At 43.2% G+C, this 17138-nt stretch overlaps 2 protein-coding genes across 8 annotated transcripts in view; both read left to right on the top strand.

Annotated features, from left to right (window-relative positions):
- The window catches only part of LOC115134956 (cell division cycle and apoptosis regulator protein 1-like), a 37624-nt gene extending 32716 nt beyond the window's left edge, over window positions 1-4908 (top strand). For 6 of the 7 annotated variants that reach the window (XM_065023079.1, XM_065023078.1, XM_065023080.1 and 3 more), the window contains 2 exons: window positions 3087-3165; window positions 4758-4908. In XM_065023079.1, coding sequence (XP_064879151.1) covers window positions 3087-3165; window positions 4758-4825 — 147 coding nt within the window. In that variant the 3' untranslated portion in view covers window positions 4826-4908. Of the gene's footprint in view, window positions 1-3086; window positions 3170-4757 lie in introns of all 7 variants that reach the window. The other variant, XM_065023083.1, reaches the window with a different exon arrangement.
- Window positions 4909-12388: 7480 nt separating this feature from the next.
- LOC115134953 (storkhead-box protein 1-like) overlaps window positions 12389-17138 on the top strand; it is an 80371-nt gene continuing 75621 nt past the window's right edge. Inside the window, exon 1 of the mRNA XM_029669072.2 lies at window positions 12389-12556. The gene's annotated coding sequence lies outside the window, so the exon portion shown is untranslated. The remainder of the gene's footprint in view (window positions 12557-17138) is intronic.

The raw sequence follows: 17138 nt of genomic DNA, 5'->3' as shown, positions 1-17138 counted from the left end.
CCCCCCCCCCTCAGTGACTGCACGTACATCCCAACCAGAAGCCATGGATTACAGGCAACATCCGAAGGGAAACCCAGATGTGAAATGCCCAGTGACGCGAGACTACCAGACGAGCAAAATGCCTTTTATGCTCGCTTCGAGGCAAGCAACACTGAAGCATGAATGAGAGCACCAAGTGTTCTGGATAACTGTGTGATAATGCTCTCGATAGCCGATGTGAACAAAACCTTTAAACAGGTCAACATTCACAAAGCCGCTGGGCCAGACAGATTACCAGGACGTGTACTCAAAGCATGCACGGACCAACTGTCAAGTGCCTTCACTGACATTTTCAACCTCTCCCTGACCGAGTCTGTAATACCTACATGTTTCAAGCAGACCACCATAGTCCCTGTGCCCAAAGGTAACCTGCCTAAATGATTACCGCCCGGTGGCACTCACATCGGTAGCCATGAAGTGCTTTGAAAGGCTGGTCATGGCTCAAATCAACAGCATCCTCCTGGACACCCTAGACCCACTCCAATTTGCATACCGCCCCAACAGATCCACAGATGACACAATCTCAATCGCACTCCACACCGCCCTTTCTCACTTGAACAAAAGGAACACCTATGTGAGAATGCTGTTCATCGACTACAGCTCAGCGTTCAACACCATAGTGCCCATGAAGCTCATCACTAAGCTAAGGACTCTGGGACTAAACACCTCCCTCTGCAACTGGATCCAGCCCCCAGGTGGTAAGAGTAGGCAACAACACGTCTACCACGCTAATCCTTAACACTGGAGTGTGTACTTAGTCCCCTCCTGTATTCCCTGTTCACCCACGACTGCGTGGCCAAACATGACTCCAGCACCATCAAGTTTGCTGACGACAACCGTGTTAGGCCTGATCAACGATGATGTGGCCTATAGGGAGGAGGTCAGAGAACTGGCAGGCTGGTGCCAGGACAACAACCTCTCCCTCAATGTGAGCAAGACAAAGGAGCTGATTGTGGACTACAGGAAAAGGCGGGCCGAACAGGCCCCCATTAACATTGACGGGGCTGTAGTGGAGTCTTGGTCAAGAGTTTCAAGTTCCTTGGAGTTTGCCTTACCAACGAACTATCATGGTCCAAACATACCAAGACAGTCGTGAAGAGAGCACGACCAAATCTTTTCCCCATCAGGAGACTGAAAAGATTTGGCATGTGTCCCCAGATCCACAAAAGGTTCTACAGCTGCACCATCGAGAACATCCTGACCGGTTGCATCATCGTATGGCAACTGCTCGACATCTGACTGTAAGGTGCTACAGAGAGTAGTGCGAACGGCCCATTACATCACTGGGGCCAAGCTTCCTGCCGTCCAGGACCTATATAATAGGCGGTGTCAGAGGAAAGACCATAAAATTGGCAGAGACTCCAGTCACCCAAGTTATATTTAGGACCAAAAGGCTCCTCAACAACTTCTACCACCAAGCTATTAGACTGCTGAACAATTGAAAAAAATTGCCACCGGACAATTTACAATGACCCCCCCTCTTGTGCACTGCTGCTACTTGCTGTTATTCTGTATTGCCCATTCAAACTCGCTGTTTGTTTGTTACCTACGCATAGTCACTTCGCCCCCACCTACATGTACAGATGACCTCAACTAGCCTGTACCGGTGCCCCCTGTCTATAGGCTTGTTATTCTTATTTCTGACTTTTTATTATTTATTTTAATTTTAGCTTACATGCTAAATATTTTCTTCTACTTGAACTACACTGTTGGTTAAGGGTTTGTAAGGAAGCATTTCACAGTAAAGTCTACGCTTGTTGTATTCGGCGCATGTGGCAAATAATGTTTGATTTGGTTTTAAAATGTAATTATTTGTTACGTAAAAGAGAGAAAGAAAGAACCTTACAGTTGCTGCATTTGGTTAGTTGTTCATGGGAGATTTGCATTACATTTCGAGTTACGTTCTGCGGATCTTGAATTAGGTTTATTTGGGTAAAAACATATACAGCAAGATGTAATACTGAACAAGAATATAAACGCAACATACAACCATTTCAAAGATTTTACAGAGTTACAGTTCATATAAGGAAATCAGTCAATTGAAATGAGTTCATTTTGCCCTAATCTATGGATTTCACATGACTGGGAATACAGATATGCATCTGTTGGTAACAGAAACCTTAAAAAAAAAAATGGGCCTCAGGATCTCATCACAGTATCTCTGTACATTCAAATTGCCATCAATAAAATGCAATTGTGTTCGTTGTTCTGTAGCTTATGCCTGCCAAAACCATAACCCCACCGCTACCATGGGGCGCTCTGTTCACAACATTAACATCAGCAAACCGCTTGCCCACACGACGCCATACATATGGTTGTGAGGCCTGAACATTTTGCCAAATACTCTAAAACAATGTTGGAGGTGGCATATAGTAGAGAAATAAACATTCAATTCTCTGGCAACAGCTCTGGTGGACATTCCTGCAGTCAGCATTCTAATTGCACGTTCCCTCAACTTGAGACATCTGTGGCATTGTGTTGTGACAAAATAGCACATTTTAGTGGCCATTTATTGTCCCTAGCACAAAGTGCACCTGTGTAATGATCATCTTATTTAATCAGCTTCTTGATATGCCACACCTGTCAGGTGGATGGATAATCTTGGCAAAGGAGAAATTCTTACTAACAGGGATATAAACAAATTTGTGCACAGAATTTGAGCGAAATGAGCTTTTTTATCTGTGGATAATGTCTGGGATCTTTTATTCCAGCTCATGAAACATGGTACCAGCACTACATGTTGTGTTTTGTTCAGTGTAGTTTGTATATTCAGAGAATGGCACTTAAACATATTAATTAAAACACTAGTTTCCAAAGTGGTCCTCTATGGTAAAGTTTTTGTGATAAAGGATTTGTGATATAATCAGCTGTTTGATGAGACAAAAGTACAAGTTCGAAGCTTCACTGTTACATAATGCATTGATAAGCAGTACAGCTATAATGTGGACTTTTCATAATGAAATCATTAGCTTGTCCAATGCCGCCAAATGCTGTTGTGATTTTGTATGTTGAAATGAACTGAGGAATTCTTGTTTCTCTTATTCCAGGAGGTTCCCACAGAAGCCACCCCTGACCAAATATCCCAAACAACCAATGGTTCAGATGAATTAATGAAGGAGTTGGACAGTGAGTGAGTTGTCTAATCGGACACGTTTCTTACCAACCTTGTAAATATGCGCTAAAAACAAGCATCATTTGATTGAGTTTCATTTGGACCCATGGTTGTTGTTTTCCCCCACCAGGACCATGTATAGATTCTCATTGTTTGAATCCTAAATGGCATTCTATTCTTTTTGTATTTCATTGCTTTTGATTGGAACCTATAGGGCTCTAGTCAAAGTAGTGTACTATATAGGGAATATAGTTCCATTTGGGACAGGCATTCACTTAATTGGTTCTAATGTTTTCATGTAACCTCACTGTTGTCACCTGAAAATAAGAAATATGTTTAATTGTTTTGATATCAATTACAGTTTGATTCTCTGTTATTATAATGCATTCTAAAAGTGATATTTAAAAAATGATTTTCGTTAGAAATTGTGTGCATGGCATTGTGAAGTGCTTCTTTGTTTACGGTATTAGTTTTAGATTTTAGTCGCTTCCTCAATTGATGATCATTTGAATGTTTTGTTTTATTCTGTATTGCCCGTTCATTGCCTTGCCCAAATAGTACCACAATGTTGATCCTAGTATGTGTGACTTGTACAGGGTTCTCTCCGGGATTTTTGAACAAGGTTGTACTGCTGAGTATGGTGGCGGGGGGCAGATTTTTGCTTTTTTTAACACCTCGAACTGCCATTTTCTGTAATCAAGAGAGAGAGAAAAATGGCTTAAATTACAACAAATAAAGATAATTTACATAATGGCGCAACCAGTCTACAAGGTGGCACAACACCCCTCTTACATTCTTAGGGGAGAACCCTGGTTGTACGTACTTCTAATTAGCAATAATGGTGTTATTTATGTTCAAGTGGATTCATAAAAAATATATATAAAATAAACTGATATTTGAAGGGGAGGTTTCAGGGATTAGGACCTTGAAGAAACTGTTTTTGATGAGTCAACAGAATTGCTTTATCACATGTTCCTCTTCTCTCTTAACTCTGTTCTACTGACGGCTGATCATAAAACTCATGAGTTATTCTGTATTTTCTACTGTTATTCTTTGTAACTGACTGGCTGCCATTGTTCTGAGACATGAGTCGTATTCATTAGGGAACAACGTAGCAAAGCATTTTGAAACGGAACACGAGAATGAGATTCTTATTGTACATGTTCAGATAGTATCTGCCCGGTTGCTTCCGTTTGGTGCCCAATAAATACGACCATAGTTTTGCATGCAGCTCCTTATATGAAACCTCAGTCTCTGGGGCCTATTCCAGTAACAAGCTTGTTTTATCCCAGGAGTTGTGAGACCATGGTAGTAAGTGTTATGTCCATGTTGGGATTGTTTAGTGTTTTTGTTTATTGTTAAGGGAAGTAAATGCATAGCCAAACCATAAACTGACTGTCTCCACTAACATCAAAAGAAATGCAGCCTCAGGTCTGGTCCTGCCTTTTGACCACAGATATAATGGTTCTGATTCTAGATTAAAACCGTATGAGAATACTACTGGAGTTCTGTTGTAAAATTCTGGATGTTCTAGAAGTGCTGTGTTTTCTGTTATTGGGTTGTTGTAGAACTGTGAGGAGCTATGATTCTGTTCCTCTCTTCTCAGATGAAGGTTGTGCAACAGGGATGATGATGGTGATGAATTCCTGGATGAGAGAAAAACTTGAGAAATGAGCCCAAAGCAGCCTAGTGCATTTAATTTTTCTATTGAGAATTGACTATGGTTGTCCTTTGCAGAATTAAAGTGGTCAATTTTATTGTTTTATTGTCTTTTTGTCCTGTATCTTTTAGAGCCTTTTTGTGTATAAAAACAAAAACAATATTATATTTTGATTAACATTGATATACAAATGCTTATTAATATTGCAATGAAAGGTAGAAACGTATGGAAAATGCTTATTGGCTAGAAGTGTGTTTAAACTATTATATATGTGTATAATTCTGCATGAAAAATGTAATAGACTGAATAAACCACCAGGAGGCAACAGTAGATAATCATAGATGTTTTTCTACTTTTGAACCCTGTGAGCAAGTTTGCAGTGGCTCACCCTGACCCATAGTACTGCTTTAGAAAGGAAAGACTACAAGGACACAGCTGACGTTTAAACCAACCGTTCGTTAACCTCCATTTTAATACGTTCTGAAATTAAATATCAGTTTGGTTGTCAGGCATGTCCTTAGATGAATCAATCAGAAATGGTGTCCTGGAGGTTCGAGGTCAGGACTCCAGGTGTAACCGAGAACACATAACAAGACATTGGTTTCGGCTTCATTGTTTATGGTAGAGTAACCCCAAACTCCAGGGGTGCACTTTCTTAATTTTTGCCCAGGCACTACATGGTTGCCTAGTTAAATAAAATAAAAAACACTGTTGATTCAAATAATAAGGTTGATTATTTGAATCGGCTGTGGGCAAAAAACTAAATGGGCACCCGGGGGGGGGGACCAAGTTTGGGAAACCTTGGTCTATGGTAAAGTCTACCTCTGGGAATAGACAATACAGTGACACGTGTAGGATTGTTCCCTGTCTTCCTGTCGGTGTGGCCAGCGGTCAGCTCTCTGGAAAGCCAGTGAGACATTTCTGAACTTCTCTCTGTCCGCCATTCATGAAGGTCACCTCAGACCTCTCAGGAATCTTAACATTTCAGGGGTCCACTGTTAACTGAAACTATGACCTTTTTGTTTCGTCTCGCAGATATTTACACACAGAAAACTTTTCAGATGCTCGGGATTTCAGAAAATTCTCTCTGTACTGCATAAGCTCATATTGTATGAAGGATTTCACCCAATGTTTCCCAAATGGTGGGAAGAGACCACTGGTGGGGGGTTGCAGCTGACTCCTTTTTAGTCACAGACTGTATCCTGCCTAGAACAGTTGTACTTCTTACATGGTGGGTCACGAGAAGATAGACATTTTTATTTATTTTAACAAGACGATAGACCTGTTTGTGTTTATGTGTCTACATTTTGTTGCCATTTATTCAACAGCTCTATGTCATTTCCTAGGGAACAGTCAGAGGAACAATGACTATCCTAAATCCATCAGTATATTATGTGACTGCCTGTCAGGGCTTTTGTCCCTTCTGTCCTGGTCTGAATGGGTAGCACACAAACCCCATTCCCCCTAGGGATACCCCCATCACATCCAGCTTTTCTGCGTGCATGTATGCGTGCGTGTTGTGAAATCAGACCCCTGCCACAGAGTGATGCAGGTAACCACATTCCCAGACTCAGACAGAGTACCTTTGTGGCCTCTGCCCCTCTCCCCTCTTTAACCCCCTGTATCAAAGGGCCACACACACAAGCTAGTTTGTGGACAATCAGTCCATTTCAATGCAGGGTTGGAGTTTTTCAGGTGGAGCCAGGTTGCGTTTATAAAGGGAGAGTTTATAGCTACAAACATGCGACAGTTACAGTGGTTGGCAATCCAGTAATTAGGAGATGACATGTCTGAACTTAACAAGTCAACAAGGCTACAAGCTAATGGCATTACCAATAAGTTACAAATGTAGCAAAATAGCAATGTAATTAGTCCACTTAACAGCATAATAAATCCCCAACAATACAAAGCCTAACTTACATTGCGGTAGGGTCAGAGTTCTCTTCCCTGCCTGCAGTGTCAAGAGTTCCCTTCCTTCCGGTAGGGTCAGAGTTCCCCTCCTTTCTGGTAGGGTCAAGTTTAGAATTCTCTGCCTCCCCCGTAGGCTTTACCTGTGGGGGAAGGGGACTCTGAGGGTAAATTGGGAGAGGAGGGGAGCAGGCCTTTTTTACAGATCAAGTTGTGAGGGTAAATTGGGAGAGGAGGGGAGCAGGCATTTTTTACAGATCAAGTTGTGAGGGTAAATTAGGAGAGGAGGGGAGCAGGCCTTTTTTACAGATCAAGTTGTGAGGGTAAATTGGGAGAGGAGGGGAGCAGGCCTTTTTTACAGATCAAGTTGTGAGGGTAAATTAGGAGAGGAGGGGAGCAGGCCTTTTTTACAGATGAAGTTGCATTTTCGTCTCCCTTGATGTTTGTTGTGAATATGGAGGACTATAGAGTTCCAGGGGATAAACATGTTGATCTGGGTATGGTGCTACACTGGTTCCATTGATGGTTGGATATAGTCAGAACATGCTTTATGAAGTTTGACATCTCACTTTGCTGGAATTGACATCTGATCTGCCTATCACTACCCTTTCTTTTGTCTCCTGTGTTCAGCTCAGTTAAAGTTCTTATAGATGTGTATAGTAACTGGTAGGTTGTCTATAGGTCTTGATGGCCGTCCTCCAGCTATGCTGTGTGGAGTTGTATGGCCTGATGGGGGTCCATTGTCCCCTCTGTGTCAGTCTGGGAGTCAAACGCATCCCCCGTCAACCATCAAAACCTCCCCCATGTCAGGGAGAGCATTAATGTGTGCGTACACACACACACATAATGCAACAGTTGTAGGAGGTTTCCCTCTCTCAACTCTTGATCTCTCCCCCTGACTCCCAAAGCATCCCATTATCTGTCTGTCTAAAGTTCAGTGTGGTGATTATCATGACAAAGTCTGCCCCCCCCAGCTTCGCTCACAGCCGTTAGTGGCCTGATGTGTCTGCTTTTCATAACTCGCCCCAACTTCCTGTCTGTTCACTTTGGGTTGTCATCTTGATTTCTTGTCAGTAGTTATGGCATGACAGTGTTGGGGAAGCCATCTTGCTGAACCAAACGAGTGTGTGAATATTTCATGTTAAAGCTGGCATGCAAGATTAGGAGGTATGAGACTCCATTAGATTGACAATGGAAGTTTGGTGTTCCCCAGAACACTTGTAACAGCCCTGTATAGTTAAAATCTGCACCTTGTATAGGCAATTAATAGGCATTAAGAAATCGAAACCATATTCGCACAAAATTTTGTTGGAGCATATTGAACTGGAGGGATTCTCTGGGTTCTCTCTCTTCCTCTCTATCTCTACCCCTCTACCTCTACCCCTCTCTCTCACTCACGCCTGTCAAACAGGTGAACCGTCCACTTCAGTGCTGTTTGATACTTTAAGTAATTGATACATGAGTGGTCCCATTGATTTAGTCCTCCCTGGCCTCTCCCTGTCCTATCGACACCCAAGGCCCCCTGCACACATGCACGCACACATGCACACACCCTTATGTATAAGGGCTTTATGTTCAGCGCCTCCGTAGCCGATCCGGCACCCCTGGTTTCTCCTGAGCGGGACAGAGTGGTGTGGTTGTTGAGGAAATGATGCTCTTTCCTGGCCTGGAGGACCTGGCAATACTGGGTTACAGTGTGAGAACGTTTCACCGCTGCTTTTGACAACATTCCCTCTGGGGGCGTAGAATCCCACTGGGAATGTCGGAACGCCCCTGAGTTGTCGTCTGGGCGACCTCTACCTAAATAACAAGCAGTCTACACAGGAGTGACTTCATTCTCTGTGTGCCTGCATTGCTATAGATATGGACCATTTACTAAACATAGACATTGAGGTGGCAAAACATTTCTTATCCACAATTGACATGTTATAATCTACTTCAAAATGAACTCAAAGTCAAACCTGACATAAAGCACTAGTAGTGGATTTAATAGCGTGTTTCAGATTTCACAGACAATATGCACATAAAGCTTAGCATTCATCTGTGTTTGACACTTTAGGGCAAAAGCAGATGTTGGTTTAATTGCGCTGCAGTAAGCTGGCCTGAAGGAAAGTGTTTCAGTCAATAACATAATCATACAGTGAGCCAGTACTAGCCTGCAATGTGAAAAAACATCTCCATTGTGAAACTACATAGCTGGCTTTGTCTTAGTTGTGGTTTGCATGCAAGCGGGTCAAAACATACAGCAAGCAACATTTACGAGAACAAACGCAGGAAAACACATTTCCGTTCCCGCCAGTTGTTAGTCAGTCATTCACAAATCTTAAAGCCGCATCATCTTGCCACTAGCCTCTACAGATTAAAAACAACCTGCAGCTCAGTCATCTTTTCAGATTTCACTTGTCTTCTATCATTCTATCAGCTGTTATAATAATGCAAATACAGCTCTCTCTCTCTCCTTCTCACCCAATGTCCCTCCCTCTCCGACATTGAAGTGTAAGGCTCTAAACCCGAACCAGAAAGTCGCAGCGAGGTATTTCCTGTATGCTTCAGTTCACCTTGGTGCAGGGGTCACTGGGAAAAGTGGGAAGGTTCTCTTCTCTGCCGATCATGGTGTGTGTCAGGACGTGTGTGTGTGTCCCTTATTGAACCTCATGTGGCTGATGTTTGATGTTGCTCTGCCACAGCAGATTTCAGGCTCCGGTTGTACAACGCCTTGGTCATTGTTACGTTCCCCAGCAAGAAATATCGCTCAAACAGAAAGGGGAACTAACAAATAGTCACAACAACTAAAACAAAACAGGTGGGGTTTTAGGAGGGGTTCTGAAAGACACTCATGTGGGTGTCTACTGAAAGTTGACTAGCATTAATAACTACACTGAAAGACATCCACCATGAGCTAAGAGGCAAACAAAAGAAAAACCCACACCAAACTTAGACAGGAAGCAGAGCAAAACGGGAAGATGAGATGGATAGGGAGAGCCAACTAAAACTATTGGCCCTCCACATCTCTCAAGACAACTGAAGCACTGGGCCAGCCACTCTTAAATATCACCTGGGCTAGCACAGGTAAAACACCTTCCGACTAACGAGATGGTCAAGCCAGCAGAGCTGTAACACATACTGACTAATGAGGTGACACCAGTCGGTGCGCCCTACTCTGCTAACGTGCTAAAAGTCCAACCTTGAACTATAAATGGATAAACCAAAAGCCTGTAACAGTCATTTAGACCTGGGCTGTAATGTAGTTAAGGCTCTGCAGTCAGCTCTGTGGTAACATGGTGACAGGTGATGCAGATGGCATGTAATGGAGAACAGATCTGCTCAGGGCTGATTCCCAGCTCTTCTTTGTGTAGTTAGCCAATCACTCAGATGTCTTCAGGTTTCAGTCATACTGAGACGGATGTATACATTTTTTAAATGTATAAAATGTTTTCTTTCCCAGTACACATTGTCAGAAGGACCACCTGTGAATGTCACTGTGATTCCACATATTGACTCCTCCTGTTACCATGTCACTGTGATTCCACATATTGACTCCTCCTGTTACCATGTCACTGTGATTCCACATATTGACTCCTCCTGTTACCATGTCACTGTGATTCCACATATTGACTCCTCCTGTTACCATATCACTGTAATTCCACATATTGACTCCTCATGTTACCATGTCACTGTGATTCCACATATTGACTCCTCCTGTTACCATGTCACTGTGATTCCACATATTGACTCCTCCTGTTACCATGTCACTGTGATTCCACATATTGACTCCTCCTGTTACCATGTCACTGTGATTCCACATATTGACTCCTCCTGTTACCATGTCACTGTGATTCCACATATTGACTCCTCCTGTTACCATGTCACTGTGATTCCACATATTGACTCCTCCTGTTACCATGTCACTGTGATTCCACATATTGACTCCTCCTGTTACCATATCACTGTGATTCCACATATTGACTCCTCATGTTACCATGTCACTGTGATTCCACATATTGACTCCTCCTGTTACCATGTCACTGTGATTCCACATATTGACTCCTCCTGTTACCATGTCACTGTGATTCCACATATTGACTCCTCCTGTTACCATATCACTGTGATTCCACATATTGACTCCTCATGTTACCATGTCACTGTGATTCCACATATTGACTCCTCCTGTTACCATGTCACTGTGATTCCACATATTGACTCCTCCTGTTACCATGTCACTGTGATTCCACATATTGACTCCTCCTGTTACCATGTCACTGTGATTCCACATATTGACTCCTCCTGTTACCATGTCACTGTGATTCCACATATTGACTCCTCCTGTTACCATGTCACTGTGATTCCACATATTGACTCCTCCTGTTCTGCTTTATGTCACTAATCCAAAGAATCAGTGTATCGTTCAAACCCTTTCGACTAGACTGGCCACCCCTTGGAGCCTGGTTCCTCTCTAGGTTTCTTCCTAGGTTCCTGCCTTTCTAATGAGTTTTTCCTACCCCCTGGGCTTCTTTATCTGCATTGCTTGCTGTTTGGGGTTTTAGGCTGGGTTTTTGTATAAGCAGCTTGTGACAACTGCTGATGTAAAAAGTGCGTTATGAAATAAATTTGATTGAGTACTGTAGCACAGTACAGACTACCAGAGGACAACTTGATAACACTGAGTAACTAGACATTGTGAAATCACATTTTATTGTCTGCACTGCACCACCTGACAGTGCACCTGTGCTGTGAGCTCCACAATGGTGGTTTCTGTCCACGTTGATAGTTTCAGTGCACACTGCTAACCATGGCAATGAGAGGAAGGAGACCCACCCACCTGTGGACACCTCGCACTAGGCTCTGAGCTGTGGACACCTCGCACTAGGCTCTGAGCTGTGGACACCTCGCACTAGGCTCTGAGCTGTGGACATCTCGCACTAGGCTCTGAGCTATGGACACCTCGCACTAGGCTCTGAGCTGTGGACATCTCGCACTAGGCTCTGAGCTGTGGACACCTCGCACTAGGCTCTGAGCTGTGGACACCCCGCACTAGGCTCTGAGCTGTGGACATCTCGCACTAGGCTCTGAGCTGTGGACACCTCGCACTAGGCTCTGAGCTGTGGACACCCCGCACTAGGCTCTGAGCTGTGGACACCCCGCACTAGGCTCTGAGCTGTGGACACCTCGCACTAGGCTCTGAGCTGTGGACACCTCGCACTAGGCTCTGAGCTGTGGACACCTCGCACTAGGCTCTGAGCTGTGGACATCTCGCACTAGGCTCTGAGCTGTGGACACCTCGCACTAGGCTCTGAGCTGTGGACACCCCGCACTAGGCTCTGAGCTGTGGACATCTCGCACTAGGCTCTGAGCTGTGGACACCTCGCACTAGGCTCTGAGCTGTGGACACCCCGCACTAGGCTCTGAGCTATGGACACCTCGCACTAGGCTCTGAGCTGTGGACATCTCGCACTAGGCTCTGAGCTGTGGACACCTCGCACTAGGCTCTGAGCTGTGGACACCCCGCACTAGGCTCTGAGCTGTGGACATCTCGCACTAGGCTCTGAGCTGTGGACACCTCGCACTAGGCTCTGAGCTGTGGACACCCCGCACTAGGCTCTGAGCTGTGGACACCCCGCACTAGGCTCTGAGCTGTGGACACCTCGCACTAGGCTCTGAGCTGTGGACACCTCGCACTAGGCTCTGAGCTGTGGACACCTCGCACTAGGCTCTGAGCTGTGGACACCTCGCACTAGGCTCTGAGCTGTGGACACCTCGCACTAGGCTCTTAGCTGTGGACACCTCGCACTAGGCTCTGAGCTGTGTGCATAGGAGTCGGCGATGGTATGGCCCTTTAGGTGAGTGACTGTACAGATTGTTGGGAATACTGACGGGAATCTGATGGGAATAATGACAGGAATCTGACTGGAAGTTTGTAGCTTTTCTCAGGGAACGTTGTTAACTTAACAGTTCTAAAAGAATTCCTGGCTTCTTGCCTTCTGCTCAGTATTGACCTTCCTGAATCTTCCTTTCTCACGCACACACATACACACACGCACACACATACACGCACACACATACACACACACATACACACACACACACACACACAAACACACAAATCCCTCAACACGCATCGACGTGACCATCACATTCCTTTTCTTAATGAGACTTGGCTGAAATAGATTTTTCAGTGAGATTGATTTCCTCAATGGGCCATATATCCCCATGTATTTTCTTTGATGTGTAAAAACCACCCTGGAGAATCTAAAAGCAGGGAGAACATAATGCTCAGAGTTAAGTGCTGTTTTGGAAACCTTCTCCTTTCCACAAGTTATTAAAACAAGACCCAATTTAGGATCTGACTTCAGCAATCAAGTTTTACGACCTGTCTGTGGCTGTCTGCACCTTGTGTGTGTTATAAAATGAAACAAAGCCTAATCCAGACTTGAATTAGGAAGTGAATAGATTTTTTTCCTGCTAAATCACTCGGGCATGCTCTTGTTTCTGTCTTATGAACATCAATACACACCGTTAGGATTGAATAGGAAGCAGGTCCAGGCTGCTTTGATCTTGGTAGCAGAGGGAGTGGGCTGGAGGAGTAATCTTTCATAAGAAATAAGAATAGAAAAGTAATAAGAATAGAACAGTAATAAGAATAGAAAAGTAATAAGAATAGAACAGTAATTAGAATAGAACAGTAATAAGAATAGAACAGTAATAAGAATAGAACAGTAATAAGAATAGAAAAGTAATAAGAATAGAACAGTAATTAGAATAGAACAGTAATTAGAATAGAACAGTAATAAGAATAGAACAGTAATTAGAATAGAACAGTTATAAGAATAGAACAGTAATTAGAATAGAACAGTAATAAGAATAGAACAGTAATAAGAATAGAACAGTAATTAGAATAGAACAGTTATAAGAATAGAACTGTAATTAGAATAGAACAGTAATTAGAATAGAGAATGCCTGTGGGTTGAGAGACCACCTCTCCTCATGCTGATACATCAGACAACAGTCTAAACACTGACATATGGAATCCAATATTCTACATGAAGAAGACTGGAAATGCAAAGGCGTAATGAAAAGACTTTAGTATGACGTGAATGTGAAAGACTTTTCTATACTAAATGAGGGACGATTCTACGTAATAATCCAGTCAACTCTGTCTGATGTATGTGGTGATGACTAACAACATTTCTTACATTAAAACAATAAACTATACATTACTGATCCCCCACCAGCCTTGCAGTGTTGTGTCCAGCCTGTAAAGACCATGAATTCCAGGTCATTTTCTCCACAGGGAGTCCGTCTACACATGTATAGAACCCATCTGGAAGGATACCAGGAAAAACTCCAGCCCCACAGACAGACATCTTGCTGTCTATCGTGGTCTCTGGCAGGCAGGAGAATGGATTTCTCAGACCAGACATTCTAATCCTCACCCTGACCTCTTCTGGCCTGACCCCTCTCTTCTATGGCCCCTTCCAATTAACTCCAACATTCCGATTCTGACAGCTCCCTTCCATCCAGGTCACTGCCCACGATAAGGGCTGGGTCATCCTGATTCATATTGAGACAACCCAACCAGCAATGAAGAGATTTGGAATGAAGGAGTCCAATTAACAATAAATAGGTTGACATTGTGCCAAATGGCTCCCTGTTTCCTATGTCGTGCTCTACTTTTCTACGGACTCAAGTATCTCTGGCCAAAATGAATGCTCTGCGTACCATTTCAGCTTAACTCGCAAATTGAGTGTCTCCATATTGCTATGGTTCTGTGGGAGGTAGTTCCATATGTGATGAGTCCTGCTGTTGTTCTGTGGGAGGTAGTTCCATATGTGATGAGTCCTGCTGTGGTTTTGTGGGAGGTAGTTCCATATGTGATGAGTCCTGCTGTGGTTCTGTGGGAGGTAGTTCCATATGTGATGAGTCCTGCTGTGGTTTTGTGGGAGGTAGTTCCATATGTGATGAGTCCTGCTGTAGTTTTGGAATGAATCGGGTCAGGGAGGGATAGGGGATGGTTTTGGAATGAATCGGGTCAGGGAGGGATAGGGGATGGTTTTGGAATGAATCGGGTCAGGGAGGAATAGGGGATGGTTTTGGAATGAATCGGGTCAGGGAGGGATAGGGGATGGTTTTGGAATGAATCGGGTCAGGGAGGGATAGGGGATGGTTTTGGAATGAATCGGGTCAGGGAGGGATAGGGGATGGTTTTGGAATGAATCGGGTCAGGGAGGGATAGGGGATGGTTTTGGAATGAATCGGGTCAGGGAGGAATAGGGGATGGTTTTGGAATGAATCGGGTCAGGGAGGGATAGGGGATGGTTTTGGAATGAATCGGGTCAGGGAGGGATAGGGGATGGTTTTGGAATGAATCGGGTCAGGGAGGGATAGGGGATGGTTTTGGAATGAATCGGGTCAGGGAGGGATAGGGGATGGTTTTGGAATGAATCGGGTCAGGGAGGGATTGGGGATGGTTTTGGAATGAATCGGGTCAGGGAGGAATAGGGGATTCAGGAAATCCTTTCTGGGGTTTAGTCAGAATCTTTCCCAAAGCCAGAGCAGCTGTAGTGGTAACCGATGTATTGGCATGCAGGGGGAAATTCAGACATTGTGGTTAAACATTCACTTCATTGACATATCTGGTTGAAAACATACAGTAGTCTATAATATAATCTGGGATATCTGACATGCACAAACCTGGAGAGACAACTGGCACTGATTCAGGCGAAATTGTTTCAGATTCACACATGCACACACTGGCGCACACACTGGCGCACGCACATGCACACACTGGCACATGCGCACACACAATGACGCACGCGCCCACATAGTATTTCATTCTAGTAACTTGAAGTATGCGTTGATAATCAGTTCCACCGGTACTTCTAAATAAAAATCAGGAGGGGCTTCCAACTACCATTGTTACCTTCCCACAAAGTTACCCCCAGTCTGCCAACTATCTTTATCAGGGAATTCAACATCAACATATTTTTCACGCTACACAATAATTGTCCATCAGGGATTCTATTGAATTGGATGGATATTGGTGATATTTTTGTAAAAAACTAAGAAACACATGTTATGTCAGTGCAATGCAAAGAAAGTGTTTATGTTTCATACTGGGTCAGCCAGAGAAGCATTTCAGATACTGAATCATGGGTTAATGATTGAGGGGAAAATATGGTTTCAATTAACATTCCTATTCAGCTGGTATTTGCATGCTGTTTTCAATTAACATTCCTATTCAGCTGGTATTTGCATGCTGTTTTCAATTAACATTCCTATTCAGCTGGTATTTGCATGCTGTTTTCAATTAACATTCCTATTCAGCTGGTATTTGCATGCTGTTTTCAATTAACATTCCTATTCAGCTGGTATTTGCATGCTGTTTTCAATTAACATTCCTATTCAGCTGGTATTTGCATGCTGTTTTCAATTAACATTCCTATTCAGCTGGTATTTGCATGCTGTTTTCAATTAACATTCCTATTCAGCTGGTATTTGCATGCTGTTTTCAATTAACATTCCTATTCAGCTGGTATTTGCATGCTGTTTTCAATTAACATTCCTATTCAGCTGGTATTTGCATGCTGTTTTCAATTAACATTCCTATTCAGCTGGTATTTGCATGCTGTTTTCAATTAACATTCCTATTCAGCTGGTATTTGCATGCTGTTTTCAATTAACATTCCTATTCAGCTGGTATTTGCATGCTGTTTTCTAAAATGATCTGGTAGCAGTGAATTAGTTACTTCAAAGAATTCAGGGTCATTGGTAACTATCTGTTACCAAATGGTAATGCTACTTGTTTTTAGATGTCCCAATATAAATAAAAGGGTAATCATTAGGTAATTACTTTCTAATTACATCTAACCACATCAATACCAAGTGAATAACATACCCCTCCCCTTCTCATTAGGTAATTACTTTCTAATTACATCTAACCACGTCAATACCAAGTGAATAACATACCCCTCCCCTTCTCATTAGGTAATTACTTTCTAATTACATCTAACCACATCAATACCAAGTGAATAATAGACCCCTCCCCTTCTCATTAGGTAATTACTTTCTAATTACATCTAACCACATCAATACCAAGTGAATAATAGACCCCTCCCCTTCTCATTAGGTAATTACTTTCTAATTACATCTAACCACATCAATACCAAGTGAATAATAGACCCCTCCCCTTCTCATTAGGTAATTACTTTCTAATTACATCTAACCACATCAATACCAAGTGAATAATAGACCCCTCCCCTTCTCATTAGGTAATTACTTTGTAATTACATCTAACCACATCAATAACAAGTGAATAACAGACTTCCCCTCTCTCTCCCCCCCCCTTCCTCCACCACCGGTTGAACACAGCACATAATTCATCATGTAGTCTGGGTGATGTATTATTTTCATGTTGAGAGGAAA

The sequence above is a fragment of the Oncorhynchus nerka genome, linkage group LG10, assembly GCF_034236695.1.
Source record: "Oncorhynchus nerka isolate Pitt River linkage group LG10, Oner_Uvic_2.0, whole genome shotgun sequence".
Classification (NCBI taxonomy): domain Eukaryota; kingdom Metazoa; phylum Chordata; class Actinopteri; order Salmoniformes; family Salmonidae; genus Oncorhynchus; species Oncorhynchus nerka.
The sequence above is the reverse complement of the archived record's forward strand: the minus strand, read 5'-3'. Positions and strand labels throughout refer to the sequence as shown.